At 42.6% G+C, this 25,527-nt stretch overlaps 2 protein-coding genes across 2 annotated transcripts in view; both read left to right on the top strand.

The window, feature by feature from the left end:
• Positions 1-1,271: 1,271 nt before the first annotated feature.
• On the top strand, positions 1,272-12,034 carry T265_09363 (hypothetical protein; the record flags this gene model as incomplete). The annotated part of the gene is made up of 5 exons (XM_009175400.1): positions 1,272-1,480; positions 4,778-4,964; positions 9,714-9,872; positions 11,402-11,555; positions 11,862-12,034. 5 exons carry the CDS (start codon positions 1,272-1,274, stop codon positions 12,032-12,034), a joined length of 882 nt encoding a protein of 293 aa, XP_009173664.1.
• Positions 12,035-12,050: 16 nt separating this feature from the next.
• Positions 12,051-25,527, top strand: part of T265_09364 (hypothetical protein) — a gene marked incomplete at both ends in the record, with an annotated part of 28,692 nt that continues 15,215 nt past the window's right edge. The window contains 6 exons of the mRNA XM_009175401.1: positions 12,051-12,113; positions 12,746-13,052; positions 14,697-14,776; positions 17,499-17,621; positions 19,534-19,965; positions 20,533-20,964. Of these exons, the coding sequence (XP_009173665.1) occupies positions 12,051-12,113; positions 12,746-13,052; positions 14,697-14,776; positions 17,499-17,621; positions 19,534-19,965; positions 20,533-20,964 (1,437 nt within the window). The remainder of the gene's footprint in view (positions 12,114-12,745; positions 13,053-14,696; positions 14,777-17,498; positions 17,622-19,533; positions 19,966-20,532; positions 20,965-25,527) is intronic.

Consider the following 25,527-nt stretch of genomic DNA (forward strand, 5'->3'; position numbering starts at 1 on the left):
TTCTCCGAATAAAGTCAATAACCATAGCATACCAACTGTCAACGAGTTCATCATTTTAGACTTATTTTACTGTGTCTTTTTTCGCTGCCAGTGAGACAGATAATACTTACCGAGTGCGGGCGTACTGCGTGGACTCAGCTCAACTTTGTGTTAATTTTCATCTCTGTTGCCTGTTAGCATGTGAAGGATTCTCCAGGAAAACTTGAAGTAAAAACTATTCGAATATTTAGTTGAGGCAAACTTGTTTGATATCAAACACAATGTGGCACCGTTCTACGAACTCGTATCAAGGTACGATAGAAGTTCCTCACATTTATGAGAAAATTAGCAGATTCGTTGTCTATAGCCTAGTGTCTGCCAAAGTGTATTCTACATCGCTTCTAATCGAGGGGATCTGTGCTTTAGATACGACCGACCAAACCATAACCGGACATACTTAGACCAGGGTTTTGTGTATAAAACAGTGAGCTAAAAGGTGGTGATCAGAATTACCCTAATGCATGCCGTAAGATGTTTAAGACGTTTCGTTGTTCACGACTACTTCATTTTGAGTCTACCCCAGTTCGTCTTACCTGAAAGGTGGTCTTTTCCGATAAGATGCCAGTTTTTCTTCGAGGGAAATTCCACCATACTATAGAGATATTGTGGAATCCAGTAGACACTTGCGAAACCTCGGATACGGCATCGTTCGGCCTGATCGGAAATCAGGTCGGGAAATTCAAGTTATTGATGAACTTGTTTGCAAGAAACGTGTCTTATCAACGTGTTTGATCTAAAACGAACTTTGGCTGGTCTCAGGTTCGCCAGTTTTATCAACCAGCTATCCCAACTGCTATACACACGAAGGAATTTGTTGCGAAAAAGTTTCGTTATACCAACGACTTTATTAGCAGAATATACGCACATGCTTCGTAAAACTGCACTGTCGAATTGGGTGGTCACTAACAAAGTGCATTATTGAAGCGTCTTATAACTGTAAAGCCTCAAACATTCACTCTTGTGCGAGCAGTTTTATGTATTAGCCTTAGCTGTGTAACCTGTTGCTTCATTCGTCTGATGCTGCGCATCCTTTCAGCGCTCATGTGACGCATCACGTGCGTGATGTTGCCTCCTCCTCCACCATGTCCACCGACCTCATTTTGAGTTGACCCTTCCTGAGCGTGATTCGATTGGCGATTCACACCACGTGACGCCAAGTGATGCTCAACCCAATGCAGAACAGCGATCACTGAACTACTGCTCAGTCTGCATCACAACGCCTCGAACACACCATGCTTGATCGGATCAACACACGCCTTCGGAAGTCATTTCGTGACAGTGGCTACAAATCCATCTTTATTGTTCCCCCAAAAGTCCACACGCAAAGATCAGATAAGCAAACAGTTCTGGAAGACGGGAGCGAGAAACCATCGCACATTAAAGCGCAGCAAACTAGATCTGAGACGCAGACTCGTAGCTTTACTGGGTCCCATCATTCTGAGTAAGTCACCGATTTTTCATTATTTTCACTATAGGGAACAGACCCTTCCTCACATTCCTTTAAATTGACATTTTAACTGAAAGAACAGCTGGCTCAAAAAGTCCCATCGTATCCTCATGCGAATTAATTTACAGTAGCTGGTCTGTTCCATCCAGTGTTTATACGGTTTTGCAAGTTTGTAATCAGCGCTAAGTTTTTGGAGTTATCCTGAAGAAATTCCCTTCTCATGGCGGGCTAGTCTGTGCTAAGTGGTTGACGAGCACTGTGTAGGTGTTTCCTTATAGCTGGATTAATCTACGGTACGCATATCAATGAAGTGAATCAAAATAAACATCTGGTTAATGTTTGAAGACCAGTTGATTCGGTCACAGACGTTGACGACACTTTTTATTGGCCTCTCGTGTGTCAGTCACCAGAAACCGCAATACCTACTAAGCAGGTGAATGCATTAAACGCAGCGACAGCAATTAGTAATGAAAGCTACTTATCCTGAATTGGTATCGACTTCTTAATTTGTGGGCCACCCATTTAGACATTTATGACCCACTCTCCAATCGGGAAACTACAGAACCAGAGATAACCGAATCCCAGAAAGACTGATTGTTCAAGACCCGGAATTGTTGTTGATCCGGACGTCAATCTGCAATGTGCTGATGTGTAAACCACCAAGAGCTGATTTACCACGGGATTCTAAAGCCAATCATTGGACATTCACACAGTGTAAACATGTCTAATGTGTGAGACTTACCCATTTGATAAATGAATGGTTTGCTTAGAAAATTCTAAGCAATGGAAATCCCTCACTTATAATCTACTGGAGAGACACAACGTTTCACACAAAGTTTCCACATGATACCTGATCTTTCAGACTTTCTTCGCACCGAATTCGACATAGGCATTCTTGGATTGCAATCCTGTTCTGTTGTATCCAAAATTGAATCACTCGACCTAGGATTTAGAGCAGAAGGGTGCTCCATTCTAATTGGTCCCCGTCCGATCAATGTTTACGTTATATCGCTGGTTAGGGACTGAAACAAATTTTACGGTTTTGAAATACCGTATGGTGCTGCCGCATGTCTGCACAAGGCTGCTAGGGACATAAGCATCCTGATGTCACGTTAAAACTGATAGGATTTTCGAGTATTAGAAAAAAACCTTTCAGGCAGCGAGATTAAAAGATAGGCGAAGATGACTAAGGTGGTAATAATATCTATATTCAGCTAAATGATCACAGATATAGAGTAAGGCGTCCAAGAATGTTTTACTACAATGTGATCCGCATATGTCTGGACTTCAGCTTCTGGTAGACACATCCGATGGTTGTCTGAACTTATGACCGAATAATTTGCCTTTCTATGACTACAACAGTTTTGGTTGTTGATCTCTTTACCAGTAATGGGCTTACAGATAATTGGTCACACGTCCCCATAAGCTTTGCCAAAGCAAGTAGACGGGTAATGACTGATCAACGAACACCGATACTTGTGATACTTTCTGATCACATCGCGGAGACCTGCACGTTTAAAGATCTCGGAAGAATGTTTTGTGGGGCATAGAGGTATGGGCAAGGATTCACACAGCTGACCACTGATGATCTCTCCTCGAGTAATGCTGTAACGTTTGTTAGTCAATCACCAAGCTCGCCGATTTGATCAATGCCTCCTTGACCAACTACCTGACCGTTTCCCATCACATTTGTCTTCGTCGACCGGTGGATACTAGTCAGTGATTGAGATCAAACATTTAAGAAAAAAAGCACACTAGTTTTTCCAGGCAGAACAATAGCATTGTCATAACGTACATCTGAAATACTCAGTTAATCATGTTTGCGGAGGAAGAAAGGAGCATGGAATATCTCACGAAACAGTGTTTGTAGTAGGTGGAAGAAGAGAAAATTATAATGATAAGGACTAAGACTGGAGAGCCATGACTTAGGACGAAAGGTAAGTTTACTTTAGAGCGGATCACGAGGAGATAAGTGGGTGTGAACGAAGACATCGGTCTGACACCTAAAGCGTTGAAGTGAGGACGAATTTGGGAAATGCGGCTGAGTCGATGGCTCATTTCGTGATGACCGGAGGTTGAAAACGAAGGCGGGACAGACTGAATTGTAGCTGCTATTTAGGCTGTCTGGATGATAAATTATTTCGAGAATCAGGATTTTCAGTTTGAATGGTGGTTAATTTTCCTGTTGACGTGTTCTTTTTGGATGTTGACGTGCAACTTAATCCAGGATTTTAGGGTAAGGTACCTATGGGTTAAACGATGACTCTTCCACAGATGACGGCGTAGACCAGCCTTAGACTCTTCTGTATCGCGGATTCTTAAGTTTTGTTTAGCTGTATCACCCTTTCGGTGCCTAACTGCCATGCCACTGAGGGAGGCAAGAGAGCTGGGATACTACCAGGTTGTCCAAGCCTGGACAGGTGAAGTCGAGAGGCGGAGGTCGGGTTCGAACCACTGACCTTCAGGCCAGTAAAGTCGTACTCTAACCACTGAGCCATCCCGCCCCGCTCTTAAGGTGCAGTAACAATGTACAATGACAAGTTTTAATGTGCCTTGATGTTTTTAAGGTACACTAAAATCATGCCAGTAATTATCCCATAGGGATCCTAATGGCTTTCGCATAATTCCGCATATGTCTGCATATATGTCCCTAACGTGGCCCCCACCAGCCAACAGGTTTTGTTGCCTTGTTAATAGGCTCTCAAACTAAGCTACAGATTTGACTAATGGACTGAAGAAAGCCCAGTAGAAGGTTAATGATATCCGTGAACCTTGTCAGAGCTACAGTAGTTGCCAGTACGAACCGAGCTATCGGGATTTACTGGTGAAAGTTTCGGTGGAAGAAAATATTCTATCGAAGGTGCACCACATCACAATCCACCTTTCTTCCGTTTGCATTTTACGTCTGGAGGTCTGACTTTTTTCCTTCCATGCTGATATTTTGTGGTGAATATCCGATGTAGGTGAGCAATCTGTCGCCATAGAGTCTTAAGTTCCTGTTGTGTAATATATTTAACATTGCGCACAAACTGAAATGAAGAACCTACAAAGGATACTGATTATGTTTTGTTGAGTCACAATTTGCTTTGGAATTGGGGAGGCTTGTAAATTTTGATGAAGGTTTTTGATCTGTATTCGGAGCCAATGTATGCTAAAAAAAGCCAAGAATCGCAGGGTCTCTTGGCTTTTCGACATATATTGACTTCACCTACAGGTTGAGATCTCTATAACAGTTATTTTGGTTAGTTATCTATGCACAACTGTTCGATGTTCCATGATGCTTATTCGAAGATACTCTTTCCCACTGGGGCGTGAAACTACTCCGAAAAGTTTGGATCATTGCACCACAGCACGCAGTGGTCCGGATTTTGGAAAGGCTATATCGGATCGTATGTCTCGGCTAACTCGTTCCTTACGTGTAAAAACCGGTCAACCCAGAAAGTCAGATGAACTGCCTTCTCAGCCAAGACCATCCAAGGTAAGCAACTCCAAAGTTTAGATACGTATTGGACCACATTAATCCGAGTGCCTGATAATTTTTCATCTCTTATCCATTTTCGAAAAAGTTTCTACATACTCAAAAAGCATATCATACAAAAAAGTAAGCATTAAACGAATATTGCGTGGAGTGACTCGCGTGGAGCTGTTTCACCGTGAGTCTTGGAATGGAGCATTCTACATGGCTGTTGAAAGTGTCAGATATCCTTTCTCACATGGTACCCGTAAACTTGCTCGTAACGCTTATCGAACGATAAATTTGTAGCAAAAGTATTCCTAATACAGGATGACCCTTTGGAGAATCTCTTCTAGGGGGTGGCTATTTTAATTCCGGACTGACACTCCCTGATGAAATTGAAGACTGGTAGTAAAGACGGCTTCTGGTTGTTCGTTGAACTAAACAACCTGGTTGCTGCAACCAATCGTATTCTCCTTACCCTTATCATACTATCAAACTCTTTGGGTTGGACAACGTGTGACTGAGGATAAAAGCTGGCCCATCCACTCACGATATTCATTATCTGGGGATAACTACCCTGAACAAGGCAGTGGTTTGGTCTAGGCAATTCTTATGAAGGAAAAGGAAAGAAGAAATATACAGATGAAGCAACACACCTGTCGAAAGCTCAGTGGCAACCACATATTCGAGAGCACTCACTTCGAAGACTTTGAGAAGGCCACATTCGCTTTCACCATACCAGTTTTTATCGAGGTATACCCAAATCCAGACAACAGTCAACTAGGCTGGGTGAATCACTTTCTAGGGTCAGGAAGTATGATGCACTCGAACAGTCTTGTAGCTGAACTTAGATCTTCTACCGCAAAATTGCCCCATGGTGACAAATCTTGCCACCGTCCAGTCCGTCGAAAACTGGGTTGACAGGGAATCAGCTTCAAACGAATCTTTGTCACATTCTTAGTCAACATCTTTTTCACTGCACTTTATGATAATGGCTCCATGCCATCGGCTTGAAGGGTGCTCTCTTCTACAGAAATAAACGGTGATGTTATTTTCATCCACTGCCTATCCACTTCTTAGTAGAAAACCTGATGATATAACGATATGTAGCAGATCCAAGGCTTGTACGATATAGCGTTTTTAGGTCTGTGACGCAGTTGAAACATGCAAGATGTTTTACTTCTAAGGGAACCTTTCGTCTATAGAAACATGAGTGTTCATGAATAAATTGTAAACAAGCATTGATGCTTCTGAATTTAGTTTACGTTAAGTAGTGACTAAAGTATACACGTCAATTTTGGTTTAGAAGATCACATGCGAATAGTGCCTACTGCCAAAGTCAGAGAACCAACTGTTATCAGGCTAGTCTTACAATAGAAATTAAAGAGGACTCCGAATAACAATTTAACGGACGCCCTTGTTAAAAAATCCACGGTCAAAACTGCAGTAAGCGGTCTTAATGCATATGGCCTCGGTTTTAAATGATGCGCAACCTACACTTCGTTTCCTCAGATATATCTACTTCATGAGAGGGGCGAAAAGATTTTAATGATTCCCTAATAAACAGCCTGACTAATGGCGTGTCACAATGGGTGCTGTGGTCGGGTTATACTTAATGAAAGCTGGGCGTAGAACAAGAATTGGTATTTTTACCAAACTCCACGTCCGACATTTGCACCTAGCTTTAGGTTGTCCGTCATTCATGGGGGATTTCAGTAGCTTGTTTCAGCCAGAGTTAGGCCAGTGACGGACGGCTGTTAACAGTTTTCAAGGCCTTTTAACTTTATCTGGCTTGCATATCCCAATCTATGTTCGTGATACTTTTGAGGCTTTCTTAATGTTGTGTCAACGCGTGTCTGTATTCCAATGCAAAGCATCTGCTGGAATCGCTTGGAGGATATCAAGCTGTTAGACAAGGTCAACGGCGCTCCGAAATATACATAGAGTCGGTTGTTACACGAACACCTAAACAAAATTCCATTCCCAACCTGAGGGATTTCCAGTGTCACTCAGCGTTCTGAGTGGTACTTTAAGCTCACCCCGAGCTTTTCTAGGGTGATAGGCTATATTGTTTCAGAGGCGTTGCTTCGCACACGGTAAGTGGAATGCCGTCCTTGGAAAAATATAATCAACTTGGCAAACGTCAGCATGTTGTTGGAATCCAATGTCATTCATTGAGAGTGCAGAACCATATCAATGACCGGGGGTTTTAGTGGAGTCATTCTGAGCACATCGTCAGGACATGGAAGTGTAGCATCAACTTGCAAGATAGCTTCAACTATAAAGGCATTTGGTGCCAACCGAAACAGTTGGTGAGCCCCACACAAGTTTAGCAGTTACTACAGGATCTTTCAGAAATGTATTTTGCTTGCCATCAGAGCTCGTCCTTACAGATAAAACAATGGTCTGCCGGTACACCGGTGCAGCGACAAAGAAATAAGCTGATGTACGATTTTGTTCCTCCCGGGAAATTCTATCTCACAAGGTACACTCTGCCCTGCACTGGTGTCCAGTCAAGTACTGCATATTAGTTCAGCGAAATTCTTACGTCCGGGAGAGCGTAAATTGAGGCATCTACACATCTCGAAAAGTGTAGTTGATAACCTATATTACGGGGCTTTGATTGACTTTCAGGAGAAAATATACCTTGGCATTCCAGGGCTTTCCTATTAGAACACGGCCAGGGAAATTCATGCCATCGTTGGCTGCTGTTAATTCTCCTTGTATCAAAATTATCTTAAGAAATCTATGAGTAGATGAGATGATAAGCACTCGCTTATTGGCTTAGCCCAAAGCCATTGGTTACCGAGCTGACTACAAGAAATAAGAGTAATGAAGATATCGCAAGCCATTTGCTTCTGACCATCACCTTGACTAGACCCGATTGAAGTTTGATTTGTGCGTCCTAAGGCCATGACGCTCAGTACAAACGACTGAACGATTTTTGGTGGGCAACAAAATGTCCGACTCTGTATAATACATTTTCTGCAATTAAGAGTTAAAAGGAGTTGAAGTGTCATCTGTTGGTGGTCCGAAATGAACATTTCAGGAACTACTTCAGACGGTTAGGCAGTAATAGATTTACTGGAACTATGCAACCAACTTCGGCTTTATTCCACCATTCGTTGTGAGAACGCCACGAGAACATAACTTCCTCAGAAAAGCCTCAGTTTTTGGAAGGTTTCGTGAGTGTTTAAAATAAAGTCACCGGATAAAGCTACCAACGTATTCTCCCAAGTACAGTGAGGCACTTGCAGGTCTGCTGAAAGTGATGGAATAGGCTAACGTGGACACTATCGCAACGTGAGACGTGATAAATCAGGTTCTTCTAATGTGCATTGGTGGAGTAATGGTAACAAGCTCTCCTCATAAGTCCGATGTCGGGGTTTCAATCTTCTGCAAGGCAAAGGATATGCACGGCTGGTGAGCTCCAGTAAGAGCCAAAAGCGAGTCCAGAGTTCCTCTCTTTGGTGCTAGCCTACCAGAATGATTGCGCCAGAACAGAACGAGGACTGTTTGCATGAACGTAATGTGAACATGAATGCTACGGATCCCGAAATCACCTAAAACGAACATACAGTCCTATACTCTCGTCAGTTCCACTCTTTATCCTGAAGTCGGATTTGTCACTGGGGCATGATATCGCATGCCTTAACCAAGGCTCATTTTTAATGTCAAAAATGAGCTTTGGATCAATTATCAGATACGTCCAAATTAAACGCTTGTGCTGTGTTGTTCTTTCCAAAGTAAACAGAGACCCGACAGAATACTCTACCAAATAAGCTGGTCCCACGGTCCCAAGTTCTAGAGAAATTAGTATGTGCCTGTAGGCTTGCGTTCCACTGGCCGAGTGCGCCAGCCGCTGTACGGTTTTTTCACCAAATCCACTTGACGTCTCTAGTCTACTCGCTCCCTTCCTAACCTTCACACACTGTGTCTTTCTGAGAGGACAGAATATCTCAAATATCTGAAATATTCTGTTCAGTCTGGTCGATCAAAGTGATGTATGTACCCATGAGGAGAATAGGAGCTGCAAGTCTGCCACATCTTTGTTTGGTATCAATGCGAACCGAATGTCTAGAACCATCAAAAAGCTCATTATTTGTAACCACCATAAAGTTTGTTTGTGCGGAACACGCTTTCTAGAAACGTTGGCAAAACAATTCCTTTTTAAAAGTATCGTTTCAAATGTACAGAAAATCAGCATCGTGGCGACCTAGCCGTTCATTCCTGAATAAAATCGATATATGGGTGGCCACATCCATGAGCCGTAATGGAAAATGAAGACCATAAGGAATAAGTAATTAAACTATTGTTCAACCGAGCGCCTCCGGTTAATGGATGTATAACAACATCGCATACTAGATTTGCAACCATAACCATTTGCTTCAATTTCAGCTTTTCACTAAGAGTAATTGTTTCATTACAAAAGTTTACATTGCATCTATTCTTCCAAAGTGAGAACTCGAAAAATAACGATTTTGCCGCCTGTTGAATTGTGCAAAGGAAACTGGAAGTTCTCAACATTGCCAGTTGATGAGAGAATTTTACTTCGAAAGACTTCCCAACAGTTGATCATAAGGACGCATTTTGGTTTATGGTTCTAGTGACGCAGTTTATTCTCTCTTTTGTAACGTAGTCCACAACTGCTCAGCTTTCATGTTCTACATGCGCTTTCTCAGATTTTCGATCATGGACACGTTTCGTATGCCGCTGTTTAAATAAATCAATTCCAAGTCCGTTAGCCTACTATTTCATCTCACTCCCCAGATAGAATCATTGCATCGCACTGCTAATGGAGAACTTCGAAGGAAAACCCTAAACAGTGTGCCACGAAAATCAGGTTTGTTGCCAGCTCCATCGGTTCTGATTACGCGCCGAGTCAAAACAACTAATCGGGCCGTACAAACTGGGGAAAGCATTGAAGAGGTAATGTAGTCTATTTATTTTCACAGCACCTAGCTAAGCACACGTTTATACTCGTAACCTGTAAAAGATATTTTCCCGATAAATGTCACATAATTCTTGAAAATCCTTGAGAAAAACTTCAGCTTTTGGGTTACTATGACCAGAGGCATCGCAAATTACCTTGATCCATGTCCACACCCAGGAGCGAAACTCAGCATCGGTCCCCGACATTTACCTAGAAATTTTGTTTTCCAAGTATCTTCTCCCTGTGCTTGTTAGGGCAAAATATACACGCCAGTATCATACTACTTGTGGTTACGCAACTCCATTGTTTAAGTGTCTACACAGGACCTGACTCCTCGTGAATAACTTGCCTACGTTTGTGTGCGTTGGGTCAAGATGGAGGTGTGTCAATTGCACACATTTTTCTTAGTGATGGCTTGGGGAGGTAAAGAAGCGTAGGTTCTGAGGGGGGTTCGTCTTCGAGACCACTCATTATTGTGGAAGTGCTGCATGCAGAGACTAGCAAAAAAAGTAGCTTATTTCCATAATATGCATTTGAAACGACTATCCTCAGTGCTAATGCCTCTGTGTAAACAAATAAACTGAGTTAGCTACTTGAAATACAAACGCCGTACAACCTCGTACAAACGAGGGAAGGAATCAAACGCCTAGCAAGGTTACAACTTCCATCGGGAATTTCTTCTCTAAAGCGAGTGAACTCGTCTAACCTCCAGCTGAAAGTAAGTGAGAAGTAGGAAGAATATCCTACATAAATTTATACCTCGGGGTTAAGAATGTGGGAACGCTTTGAGGCAGCGTGGTACTTTGTCACCGAAATGGCTATTGGTGTGAGCCGGCAAGAAAGCTGTTTCATCCATATTTTGGTACATCGCAACCCTTTCAGTGATTGTCTAACCCCCCCTTTAGCCTACCAATCAAGAAACTACACCACCCCGTTCAGTATGAAAACGTTCAACTAGTTGAGCTGTTTGTGTAGCCTCTGAAGGGAGTAACTACAAAACTCATCAAATGTACCCATATTTGCGTCCCTCGGACGTAGGATAAATCAAAAATTCAGAGACAGTTAAAATAGCATTGTTTGATAAAAGTATGCTTCAGTGAACAATACCTGCAGTCCAAATTTGACGCCAGCAAATTTTCATACTGGGTTGTTTAGTAGTTAGGGGACTGATAGACACATCGATGTTTGGGTTGGGGTCGGGACGCGTGTGGCGAATTGTCCAAGTATTCCAGCACACGTACAACCCCAATTTCTACCATTAAAAATATTGTCATGCAACATCAGCCGCCGCATGGTTTCATTAGCTTGCCTTTTTTGCTGCATATATCATAATGATTAAGCAAAGTCATGCCACTGCTGATGTCTCCCTTCTTTTTTCATTTACAGACTTTTTATTTTCCATTCCACTTTAATAATAGCATTCTCGTTGAAGGCCAGGTCGTTACAAGTGACAGCACCATTTGTCATGCATCGGTCCTTGCCGCAACATCTGCGGAGCACCCGGCACCGACATCTCAAAATCAAGCTTCAAGCCTCAACTGCTGACTTGTCTGGCTGTTTTTATTGTCCGCACTGCGAAGCAAGTAGTGACAATAAGCTCTGTTGCTCGCACACTGTCGTCACTCGAAATTTCTTTGTACTTTATATCAGACGCAAGGACTCAGAATACCAGAACAATAGTCGGCCTAACTCTTTCATCACTAAACCTAATTCTGGCTATCCTTACCTTGCTGCCGTAGGCTGTAAAGAGTGGGCATCGTTATTTCATCGGCCTGAAAGGTCCCTGATTGACAGGATTTCCTCCCAGTTACGCGTTGTCAGTTTACCATGACTGCTTACACCCCAATCGACTCTAATTCTGACATCAAAGATGAGTCTTATGACAAAATGAATGCCCTACTAAGGTGAGCTAAACCAAAGATAAAATCTTGGTTACCAGATATTTGGATGGACGATTGGATAGAGTTGGTGCAACTGGAAATCAGTTGACTGGTTTACCTGGATTGAATTCAGTATCTCTGAGGGCGAGATGACTGATCGGAAGGTCAACGGTTCGAACTCGACCTCTGACTCTCGACTTCCCCTGTTTAGGCCCGGGCAAACTGGCAGTATCACAGCCCTCGTGCTTCCTTCTGGTGGTGTGGCAGCAAGGCACTAAAAGGGTGTTACACTGAATGATTCTTAGTCATTATGAAATTCAACATCTGCTGACAACCGTAAAAAAGGGCTTTAGCTGCGTGTTTATGGAGTGCAAACATGGATAGCCTTCCCGGGAATACGATCGTTTATAAAGACAGATGGGTTGGGTTACTGACAAACCGGATGTCACATTGCGAAGTCTTGGATGCAAAGAACCTTTCCGCTTTAAACCAAGGGAGCGAAAAAATCTCAAGAAATGACATGTCAAGTGAAAGATTACTGGTATTTAATGAACCTTTGGGATTCACAAACGGCGATATAGGCCTGAGAACAGACGAATAAACTACCGACATTTTGCGGTTCCTGTCGAAATGTAAAGGCAGATATTTCGAGAGAATATCGCATGCAGTACATAAGTCGAAGTATCATGGTAATTTGAATTATTGTTGGAAATATGTTATAAAGATGGAAATAACGGCCATTTTGGCTATTATTCTATTGTCAGCCTCTCCCCATACAGCTGTCAGATGGAAGCATTACCGTGATTTTTTCATCGTGATTCAACCGAATTCTTTCGCTTCTGCTACAGTAAACTGGATAAATCTTTATTACACTGTGTTTATGCATCCATTCGTGTGTCCCGCAATATTAGAACGCGGAGTGTGTACCGAAACTTAATGGTGTCCGGTGTGTTTCAAACGAATTAGGGCAGTTTTTTCTTATCTTGCAGCTCAGCAAACTCATCAAGAAACAGCATAGCTCTTCATCATCAACCACTTCGGTCTCTTGTGGTTCTGGAGGAGAATCGGTTGCTGTTGTTTCATCAGAGCCATTCCAGACTGCGACAAAGTCCGAGAAACAGGAAACACCAATACGTTCGGGGACTTTTGATAGCATGGATAAATTTGCGGGACACAAAGAACCGGACATAACTCCAATGGGCTTCAAAGTCCCACCCCCACGTCCCATCGTTTCCATTCCACCACCACCACCACTGTTGTTGGATGGAATAAACGCTACACAGCTTCCCATTCCGGGTATGTACATAGGGGCTTTCGACTTTTCGAAACGCGCACCTTGGCACCTTATTTGTTCTATCAAATACACCCGCAACACTGGTGTTTCAAGCCTATGACGAACCTGCTTAGTGGTTTTTTTGTATAATAAGAAGGATCAAAAGTCTTCTTGATATATTATTGCTTAAAATTAGGTAACAAACTGGCAACCTGGCTTTGGGTTTACAGGATTCACTTTCACATCATTTTCATCTGAACAGCCCACTTTTTTTCCTTGGTGCAATCATTCCGGCAGCTGACACAAAACGGGGTAGCACTGGACTGGATGTCTGCTCTCATTAGAGCTCATCAGCCGTGCTAATACATGACGGTGTCGGGGTTTAAACTCTGAACATCTGACACACGATAATAATGCTGATAATGGTGAGTGATATGGTGATGTCACTGATGATAATGACGACTATGATGTTGATGATGAGCTTCATGATGATAGTGATACTGATGGTCAAATCTACCTTGTCCTTTCTCAGCTATAGCAAAAGGATACCACCTTAGTCTTTGCGATACTTTGAGGTTACACAATAGACATGTATGGCAATCCGACAATTTTTGAGTACTTTATACGGAACATCGATAATTATTTTCGTGGAGGAAACTGCTTACAAGAGTGCTAAAAACTATTCGACGCACAGCACATCTGGTTAAAGAACATCCTAAACGAGAGATTCAATTGAGCTTCCCGTGAAGATCAAATTGATTCGCAGATGGGTGTTTTTGTCGACAATCCCGGTTGTTCTCACACTTTGACAGTCTGCTACCAAAACTTTTGCAAGGTTGAAAGCTACCAGTACATCGTCATCCTTGGAAAGAGCTGAGTGACATTATAGACAACATCTGAGTATTTATCCTGTAACTGATATCATCATAGGTCGAAAGTCGGAGAAGCATTGTAGAGCTTGAGCCCTCTAATGACGAGCGACGGGGAGCAGTGTGATCAGCCCGCGCATACATAGGTTGCATGCTTTCTCTAAGTAATCCACAACACGTGTTTTTGACTGGTTGCTCGAGTGACGACTTCTCATATGAAAACTTAATTCATCTTGTGGATTTGTTTTCCTGTGAACTACTTAGAGATGCTTGAGCGGGAGGCTTCGGGAATTCAATGGAGATTTTTTTCAACGAACCCAGTCTATGTTGAAAGTCGAAACTCATCGGCACTGTGAATCTCGGGAATCTCAATGCATTTTCAAACCACGGCTTCCCCGTCAATAGTCTGAACATTTAACCGTCTGGCCGTGAGCTGCTAATCAGTAGTGTGATTGAATTGCACATAAAAGAATATCGATTCATCCATTTCTCAGTCACGGCATCGAAATTACGTGCAAGTGTGCTGACTGCATCCTCGAATGATGATTTCGCTGTAGTCAGGGACATTTTTCCACTTGGTATGCTTAAATTGCACCTGAAAAAATTAGCGCCCCTATCCTTCAGTGAATAGATAACAATGAAAAATCAGGTTGGAGTGAAATCCCGGACACACTGCACTTCCTCAAAATAGTTTGCCTTCTATTGAGCCAATGGCTTTATTTGGTTCATGAAAATCCTGCATTCAAAACGTTTGTTTCTATGCGATTGCACCGCACATACTGTACATATACTTTTCAGAATCTCCCATGCCGCACAATATGAAGCCAAAGAAAACATTTTCAGCGCCATATAGGTTAAAAAAAGTTTGTGTTACCCCAGTAAGTCGGAACATTTTGTTTTTGTTGTGTACCAAAGAAGTGATGATTGTTTCGAAAAAAAGTTAAGACTTTGTGATAAGCATAAGAAACTCGCAACAAGCGCTGGCTTGATCAAATTTTACTGTATTAAGTAACGTGGGTTTTCCCAACAGGTGACACTAAAAACTGTGGATATCCTTTGTCCTGTTTGAGTCGTATTCTCCCCAGATAGACGTGAAAAGAACAATAGTCTGACCAACGGTCTTCTTCGCTTCGAACAATATATTCAGTGTTTGACGACAGTTATGTATATGTATGATATTGTGATATTGTGGTGGCTTGCTGTAATAGGTATGAGGAATAACCCCATTTTCTTGAATTTTGCAGACATTTACAGGTAGGACAATATTGTCTGGTGTGCTGACATCCAGTTGAAGCAACATATTGCACAAATTATGTCTGAGCTACCTTGTCGTACCCGGCCTTGACCGATGATCAAGGTACATGTCTGTCAACGGGTATCCCGAGAACTCCCTTCGGGTGATTTTTTACTTTGAATATTCTCCATAATTCATTTTAATCCATCAGGATCATACAAACGGGGACTTTTCGTCAACAAGGGATATATTATTACACTCGGAGTTCAAAGTGATTAACAACACTTGCAATTCCTATTAGTACGTCCGCAATTCGCCCAAAGACGGCTTCTCATCTTAATGTATTGTGGATGTTTCGTGTGCTGTAGGAATTATTGCCTGCGCAAGATACTAAAATCCGATCCGGTGGACCCGTCTACCCATGAAATATTCGTAAGCCGATTTGTGGAGCACAAGAATGATTTTTTTCTCCTAGAAATGTAGTCTTTCTAACTCTGCTTGGTAACGTTTTCGATAATCTTATAAGGCCTCCCTGACCTCCTCATCTTTTCAGCTTTTTGAAGAAAACACAGTATGTACGCTCAGATTGAACGCACTGATATGCATTTCAGACCTGGATTTTGTCTCATGACCACAGTGGCACTGCAAAATTAGTCCAAAATCGCTCACAAGTCACGATGGGTAGAACACAAAGAATTTCACTTAGCAAATAATCTGTATGCCCAAAAAATATCCCCAGATAATCAATAGTGAACCAAGTAATCATTTAATGAATCAGGATTCTTCGAACACATTTTGTAACTGTGTAGCAGACCACCCGCGTTGAACTGACTAAACTGAGCCTGAGCTCAAAGCAGTAATGGCTAGCCAAACTCTACTGGTTTTGTGATGTATCGCAAATACAAGATTAATCAGATAGTTTAGTCTGCGTAGAGTTTTACTAGACGTTTTGGTGCCAGTCAGCAAATCATGTCGGCTTACTAGTCAGTTGGTGCTGTTGAGTGGTCGCAGAGAACGATTACCATTTACTGGTTTGGGAAAAACCCGTCTGTTTGCATAACGAGCGGAGCGATCGAACGGAAATCCTAAAAGGAAAAAGGTGGGCGGAATCCTGCACATTTCCGCCCGCATTTAGGCGTTACTACAACCTAGAAGCCTAATCAGCAAGCGACTAACCAGAAGCTCCAGCCGCTTGCCGGTCCAACATTACGATCAGCTCTGGTTGACCGAAAGGTGTACCCAACAAACAATTGTGATTCGGTATCAGGCGAAGGCCCGTTAACAATGGTGTATCCAGAAGGCGTCAAAATTTCCAGAATATTTTCTCTCCGTACAATTTGAACAAGATGAGTTGTATATGGGGTTTCGACCTGGTCTCGGGCATTTAATACGCTTGTGCTCCCTTTTTGGTGGCTGTTTCACCGAAAACACTATCGTGGATGATACATACCGGGAGCTGAGCTGAGGTATTACCGTTATTACAGAAGGTGAGCTGTTTTAATGAAGGTCATGGACTCGGATATATCGGTCAGTAGTTGGTCTCTGACCTTTTCGGTGTGTACTTCTGGGAGTAGCTGATCTTTAGCATTCGTCAGTAATGGTATTCACCTACCGTAGCCGCAATATCCGAACAAAACAGTCCCCACTTGCAGGTATCGCAGTAACATTTTCCCCAATCTAAACTATTTTGAGCTTTCCTGGTTCAAGCTGAAAAGTCGAGTACACAATTCTATGAACTGGTTAGTCGCCATCTGTTCATCCACCAACAGTGCGTCTGTACTTATATTGCTTACTGGATAACATGAATTATCGCATTAGTCTGACTTGAGTTTACTTCGCCAAGAAAGATTACAATGTCGCACAACAAAAAGATTTGCAGGTAGTTTAAACCCAGAGAACAACCGTGTCATAAAATTTAGCTAATCACAAGGTAATCGATACTGTGAATTATGAGGCTTTCTTTTGCTTACCTGATGGGGGGGACCACCGGTGTACCAAACCTAATACGTACGTCGATGCTGGATATCCCCTATACCTTAGTCACCCTGAGGTCCATAACTCACAAGCAATTGTCAGATATCCGAGGAAGCCTGAAGTTTGCCGACAAACTGCCAACACCGTATACCTCGAGGCCTAAAGTCGGACTAAACCGTCTCTAATAACTTTGAGGGTTCAGTATTTTTTTCTATTTTTGGCAGTCAGAATATCACATTTCTTCATTTTGCACCGTCAAAATACGTTCCACGAACAGTATTGGTATAAATTGGTATAAATTTCACCCTGCAATCGACAATATTGATTATTTCCAAGACATTTGATTAGCATATGCTGAGTCTGTCTCTTTTCTGCTTGCTTTGTATCTGAAGCTTAGTAAAACCAAACTCAACAAGGATTCTGTTTGGGTTAAAATAGATGAGGGAGAGTTGTTGAGCGACACATTCGTTCGAAAGCTTCACCGGCGTTTTCGAATAAAAGAAAACATTCGACTGGTGAGTTTCATTCTTTCATTCTTTCAATTCATCGCATGTTTCCACAAGACTTGTAGTGGCTTGAAATTGATGTTATTTATCATTAGCCTCCTTACTACGCACTGAGCATAGATGCAGCGTCTTGTGGTTGTGAAAAACACCATTGGGGGATATTCGTACTGTTCGCTGGCGTAGCGTTGTAAGTGGCGACCGGTCGGATTGTGGCGGGCAACCAAATCTGGATCGCCGATTTATTTATGAAATTAGGAATGTCAGACTGACTGCCTGGATTTCTTGTTGACTGTTTACATATATATGCTAGGCTGAACACTTAGTGTACCCAAGACATTATTTGACTTGTGTTTTGTTAAGAGTTCCAAGAGCTCGGAGCAAGACCATCAATGAGTGGGATGGCATTCCTAATCATCGTCCTCGTGAATAGCTTCGTCTTTGCGCATCTTCTTCTGGTAACCTGATGAAGCCAGCTTAAACGAGACCCATTTATTTCTTGGTGCGAAGTATTTACGGAGTATAAGGGCATCCTCTAATGTTGCGCATAACCAATAAGTTTGGGCCTCATCTGGACCTCATCGCCTGTATTATGTAACCCCTGGGAGGTTATGATTAACCGTTGAACACGAAACGTTTTGCTCATGGAAATGCAGTATCTGTACTTCTTTTTTCTGGATGCCAGGAGAAACAAATGAATGCGTCACACTACTATTACAGCTTGAATTTGACCGTGGTGGAATGAATGGCGGTTGAATGCCCCAAATCCTGTTTGATTTGGGGCATTTCACTGATAAGGGCCATTGGTTCATCACTGCCGAACCACTTCTGCCCCCCCAGCAATGACGAGTGCGGTTGGTTAAAAGGCGTCTATACGACCGACATATAGACCGGCGTAATGAGATTTGACGTACAATGGGGCACGTTTAAAGAGCCCATGCTGAAAGACTTATCCAGTCGAGATTGCCTAGATACTTCATTGAACACTCGTCATCACTGACAGCCTCTGAAGTCAATCTTACCATAAAAAAACAAACGACCATGTTGGTACGTGTTGGCCTCTAAAATTTGGAATATTGAACTGCGTAAGAATTGGCACGGAATACTGGTGAATAGGTAAGCTCTGGAATAAAGAGAATGCTCTTCCAAAGGTTAACAATAGCAATTTGTCTTATCCAATCCGGTCAGCTGAACCAAGGAACGGGTGTTCGCAAAACGATCGCCGAAAAAGACGGAACTCTTTTTTACAGAAACTTCGCCTTGAAGTAGGAGCTGATCAGTTTGACAGAAACAATGAGACTCAAATTTGTTGAATATTCTTTGACGGCTGACTAATGATATCGAATTTCTTAAGGCTCATTAGATACGCTTACTTTCAAAGTAACTATCAACTCCATGTCCTATTTGAACCCCAAATTTCGCAAAATTAATAAATTGCATTAGTGGTAACAAGGGACCCAGATGAATTCTCCACTTCTGGTCCCCCTCAAATGAATGCACTGAATAAAGACCTCTGAACGTCTGAATAAGCGTGACATCTATAGGACTGACGTGATTGCAGTTTGGCGGTGAGAGGACATGTCTAAACCAAAGCTATTGCCCTTCCAGCGTAGGTTTTTTCACTACCTGTCACCAGACGAAATGAATCATTTTGCGTTATTGAACTGATTGATCCATCTCTTTTAACGTGTGTTTGTCATATCGGTAGTCCCAGTATCCTCGTTGAAGATTGCTATAACAGATGGATCCACCGGAGTTTGAGAGGCGGTGCATAGCGAATAACCGACCGATTGACTAGCTCACTAACAACCTCGAATACGACAATGATGATGGTGGTGTTCATTGATAAATCAACTATCATTTAGTTTGCTGACACTTTTTTCCCCTTATACCTCGTCCTTCGTTCTTTATTCTCTTCCTCCAGACGAACGATGGAGCCGTAAGTGAAGTCACCTCGATCGTGACGTCCACAAATCTGTGCAAACAGTTGGAAGGGATTCAGCTTACAGCAGGCTTGGATGAAAACACGTCCATCACACAACGGTTCCATCGCATTGGCTCAAAACGGTTTGGTTTGAGGCGTTACAGCCTTGAGCTGTTTTCCGCAAAAGTTGCCCAGACCCTGGCGATTTCAATGGCCTCCATACATCGGGAACCATCGGAGATAGCGGGCGATATCATTAACCTACGAACAAGCGCAAATTCTTGTGAAGCAGATACTACTTTGGAGGCAATCACTGGTCGCGAGGACCTTTGTGACATTAAGTTCCCCGAAATGCTGCTTGATACGCTGACCGCTAATTTACCTCCAATGGATCGAATACTCAAGCTATCTGACTGCCCAACTGAATACAGTGTATGTCGATTTTAACAGGCTGTAAGGGCGGACTTATCGTGTGTCGGCTAGACTGATTAAATATTCTTTGTTTGCTTTGAATCACACGAGTACGGGATACATAACCGCTTAGAGTGCGCAACCGTTTCACGAAAAGTCTGCCGCTTGAAAAATCATTCTACTGTAGCACCCTTTTGGTGTCAGACCATCCTAATGAAGCACGAGTACTGGGATTCTGCCAGGTTGCTAAGGCTAAGATATTGCCCTTCCAGCGTAGGTTTTTTCACTACCTGTCACCAGACGAAATGAATCATTTTGCGTTATTGAACTGATTGATCCATCTCTTTTAACGTGTGTTTGTCATATCGGTAGTCCCAGTATCCTCGTTGAAGATTGCTATAACAGATGGATCCACCGGAGTTTGAGAGGCGGTGCATAGCGAATAACCGACCGATTGACTAGCTCACTAACAACCTCGAATACGACAATGATGATGGTGGTGTTCATTGATAAATCAACTATCATTTAGTTTGCTGACACTTTTTTCCCCTTATACCTCGTCCTTCGTTCTTTATTCTCTTCCTCCAGACGAACGATGGAGCCGTAAGTGAAGTCACCTCGATCGTGACGTCCACAAATCTGTGCAAACAGTTGGAAGGGATTCAGCTTACAGCAGGCTTGGATGAAAACACGTCCATCACACAACGGTTCCATCGCATTGGCTCAAAACGGTTTGGTTTGAGGCGTTACAGCCTTGAGCTGTTTTCCGCAAAAGTTGCCCAGACCCTGGCGATTTCAATGGCCTCCATACATCGGGAACCATCGGAGATAGCGGGCGATATCATTAACCTACGAACAAGCGCAAATTCTTGTGAAGCAGATACTACTTTGGAGGCAATCACTGGTCGCGAGGACCTTTGTGACATTAAGTTCCCCGAAATGCTGCTTGATACGCTGACCGCTAATTTACCTCCAATGGATCGAATACTCAAGCTATCTGACTGCCCAACTGAATACAGTGTATGTCGATTTTAACAGGCTGTAAGGGCGGACTTATCGTGTGTCGGCTAGACTGATTAAATATTCTTTGTTTGCTTTGAATCACACGAGTACGGGATACATAACCGCTTAGAGTGCGCAACCGTTTCACGAAAAGTCTGCCGCTTGAAAAATCATTCTACTGTAGCACCCTTTTGGTGTCAGACCATCCTAATGAAGCACGAGTACTGGGATTCTGCCAGGTTGCTAAGGCTAAGATAGAGGAAGTCGAAAGGCAGAGGTCGGGTTTGAACTACGGACATTGTGGTCAGTAACTCCGCGCTCTAACCACTGAGCCATCTCGCCCGCTTGCTGCTAGAACTCAGTCCTATATTTTCCACTGTTGCATCCAGACTAGCAGAATTTCACCACCCGTGTTCCTCTCGAACGGCTCGGTAGCTAGGCACAGAAGTAGGCTATATCTTGGTGTTTATTATTATTATCAGTTATATTTTCATGAGACGTATGTCGGCACATTAACCAACTAAATAATATCAGACTTATCCCAAGGTACTGCTTGTTAGAGCAGTTAAAAGCAATCACACCACAGAGCTGTATAAGTTGTTTAGCTCGATCTACTCCTCCACTGTTCCATTTTTTTCTCAAAAAAAATTAATATTCATTAGTTGTTCACGGAGATGCGTACTTCACTTGGCAAAGCACGCTTTGGAAACTACTTTCACAAAATCCTTTAAAGAAGGATGCCATGCCTTCAAGAATTTCATCGATGTCTGTGTATCTCTACGCGATAGGATCTTCAAGGTTCCCGTATCGAATTCATGCTTTCCTTGATCCTCGTGTACGGAGAGCAAAGACAGCTAAATCAAGCCGCTTAGTCTGCGCTCAGAGTTCTTTCATTTTGTCCGAAACATAACTTGTCATAGCTGATAGAGCTGATTAAGTGTACTACGACCAGTTGCTTTATTAGCTACTTAACCACAACATCTTAATTACTAGCATAGTTTTTTAGTTTACGATACTGTAAACCCAGTAGTGTTTTATCGGTTAATGTGGTCGACTGGTGGTAAAGATTCCAAACTTGGGTTAGATTCAACGCAGACCACCAAAAATGCTTCGAAAGTGGTCGCTCTTTTTGGACATTGGATGAGGCTGAACTGCCAAAATCGGATTCATCGGGTCACACCACTCGTTGCTTCAAAACGGGCCTCAAGTGTAATATGTATCAGACAGTCATTCGGACTGCGTTGTTGTGCTGCTGCCGATGTTTAACCACCAATGTCCTGGAAGTATGACTGGAATCTGCTGAAACCAGGAAATTCTCGGTGAAGTAATTAGGAAACTTGTCTTTGTTGAAGTAGCAATTATTATAATTTATCATTACTTACTTCAAGCAAGGAGTGCACCTAACATGCTCAACAAGCTAAGGTGGTTGGACCATTCATCATGCAGGACGATGAGAACTTTGTTTCCTGGGCGGAAGCCTAGGGGCGGACAGAATATGACGTGGTAGACGGTAATTAGGAAGGTTAAGAAGAGTTTGGTGCCGTCAGGGTCATTTGCCTCCCAGCATGGGGTTCATTCCCCACCATTTCTTTGGCTAAAGACAGGTGCCAGTGGCGTCCATGCTGTCAGTCTCTATCCAGATTGTCGGACCGAGTGATGGATATATGGACATTTCAGAGGTTTATGGTAGACTATGTCCTTCTCATGACCCCGTTTTCTTTCCTTCCACAATGAGGTTTTATTGAAATAAATCGACACTGCTGAACAACAGTGAAGCGCCAGTGTTCTCATCTGGTTTTGCTGTCACTGACATTGCTACTGATGACTCTTCTACAATCAATTATCTGCCAAATGAGTTGAAACCATGGCTACCACTTAATTTGTGTTCTTATTAACATGTGATGATACCTAATGACTGACCACACTCCAGCCATACAAGGGAATATGGATATCCGGCTCAGGTTTACGAAGGTATGTATGTGATTTATCACCCTGGGTGTGGTCAGTAATCATGGCAGACAACTGCCTAAGACAATAGGGTGAGATCTGGATACCAGGTGGGAGGCGAATGAAATTTAGAGGCCTACTGAACAATAGAGTGATCCGTCCTAAAACATGTCCGAAGGAAGATTCCTCGTTTATGGCGGGAATACGAGCCATCACAGCCTTTCGATGATAACAATGTGTTATTTTCTCTGTCATTGTGTACCAGGTAAAACACCATTGAAACTAGCTAGCATTTTTGGATACATATCGCTTGCCCATTAACGTTAAATCTTCAGATACGTGAGTAGATTAATGAAACCGCGAAGAATATCTGGGTTTCTGCTGCGAACGATACGTTTTAGTTCTGTTGTAATGAGACGGGTAGAGGAGTATCTTAACTCGGCACCTTTATTTGATAACTGATGGTTTCTATTTCGCACCAGTCAATTTCCTATTCTTTTAGCTACTACCAAGGAGTCAGCCTTGAAGATGATAACAACAAAGCCGACCAGGACTTTGCTTATCTCCAAATGTAGTCCTTGGAAATTCGTGAACAAATCCGTATAAATTCTTTCTGTACGCAGTTCATTTCCCTTTTGACGTTTTTAGAATTTTCGCTAGAAACCAGGCTATCTCGTGTAGTGGGTTAACTGTACCATCTGGTGCTGTGAATTTTACCTCGTGGATATTCTGCCAGCCGATAAAGTCGTGGATGGATTGTGCTTTTCGGATACCATAGCCTGAAAGGCTTATTAAGGTACCTAAGTACCTTTCAACTTCCGTTTTATTCTTCATTACTGACACCAAAGTGCTGGCTTAACTTTGTCGGTATTACCCATTACCCCTGCGTTGCTTGACCTTGTGCATATGGTCGTGGTTATTCAGATGCCTATGACCTCAACTTTGCCGAACTTCGTTAAGGTGAATTTAATACCCTCCCCTGTGCTGGTGCGATATTCGGAGTTACTAATTTTTGGGACTTTGAGATTTTGACCAGCTGTACCCCTAGTCCCTCAGCTTCCGTTCAAACGTTGACGTCTATATTAATTCCAAGCTGGTCGTCACACTTGTGCCCATATCCAAGATCCTTGCTTATTTTCTTTTGCTGATGTGATCCGAAATTAGATTAAATAGCAAAGGGTAAGTGAAACCGAGTTACCCCAGACGAACCTCGTAGAAACATAATCACCCGCAGATAATTAAAGTAAAAAAGAGGGAGTAACTGAAAGTTACGAATAGTGACACAAAAAAACCTTCTTGTCAATGAAAAAACACCGCTTTGCCTAAAACTGATAGAACTACAACAGACCATGGGTTTTTGCCAGAATGCAAGCTTGATTGATAAATTTGTGGACGTTGCTCCTTCTGAGTTACTCTGAGTTTAAGAGACCATCGTGGCACTACTCCGTCAAGTAAAATTTCAAAGGCTTAAAACTCTCTCAACGAAGTAAATGTGATCACTTTCCGACGGCGATTCTGTGGTGAGTCGATAAATTTCTAACGGTTGTAGCAAGTTTCCTAGGGCATGCTGCATGCTAGGCTGAAGAAAGTATGTGTATGGACACATTGGACATTTGGATATATTGGTCATATTGGATCCGCATAGTTCTAATTGTAAACGTTCGTCGACATACCCAACGAAGTACTGTTTTGTACCTTCACGCTGCCACCTTATAATTGGCGGATATGTTTCAAACGGTGACGTTGTAAGGTTAAGCTAGGCCATTAATCTGTGTGGTTTCCATTGCCTCTAGTCAGCATATCTAAGTGTGGACTTAAAAATTATCTGTCGGAGTTCTTGACTATTTTCGAATCTTCCTCGAAAAGTGTTTTTTGTTGAATACAAAAATTTCAAATGCTGCTTCGCAGACAGCTATCATTCATTCTGCCATGTAGTCTAGCAGCCTGCCTCAAAATCTCTGGTGCCACTGAAATAACATGGATAGCGAGGAGAGCAGCGAATCAGTAGCGCAAGTCTGCACTCAAGTGCATGCCACTTGCAATATGATATGTGGACGAAATCGGTCTGACTGATGAAAAAACGTCGCCCAAGCGGGCGCAGAAATGGCCAACAAGCCTATCATTTAGAGGATTGTTAGGTTGAGAGTAATGTGTAGACGAGAATACGGGGAAACACACGAGGCCCCAAAGAATCGTTATTCAGAGGAGCGCACGTGCGGTGAAAGTGCGTCAAAGCGGCCTCATTTTAAGTACTAATGAATGAACGGAGGCTTGTTTCACAACTATGAGCTTGTTCAGAAGGATTGCCGTGATAATGGCGAAAAACCGGAAGGAGGAATTCTATTGGCGGACGACCAGAAAGATACTGGTATCCTTCAATGCGTTTCCTGCAAACTTATGAGGATGGTTGTCATGGCATTTGGAGTGGACAAGAGTTCAATTTTATTTCATTAAATTCCACACAAATGTTGGTGCTATATGAAAAGATCCCGCCAAACGAATGGGAGAGTTATTCTCAGTTGGCGCTAATCTTTGGGTGTAACATTCAGCTGTGGAACAAGGGCGGGGAAATGGGTCGTCTTATATGAACCATTAGTGATCGCCTTGAGACGGGTAGACCAAGGAAATTTATTG

This window comes from Opisthorchis viverrini (genome assembly GCF_000715545.1).
Source record: "Opisthorchis viverrini unplaced genomic scaffold opera_v5_277, whole genome shotgun sequence".
Taxonomy (NCBI): Eukaryota; Metazoa; Platyhelminthes; class Trematoda; order Opisthorchiida; family Opisthorchiidae; genus Opisthorchis; species Opisthorchis viverrini.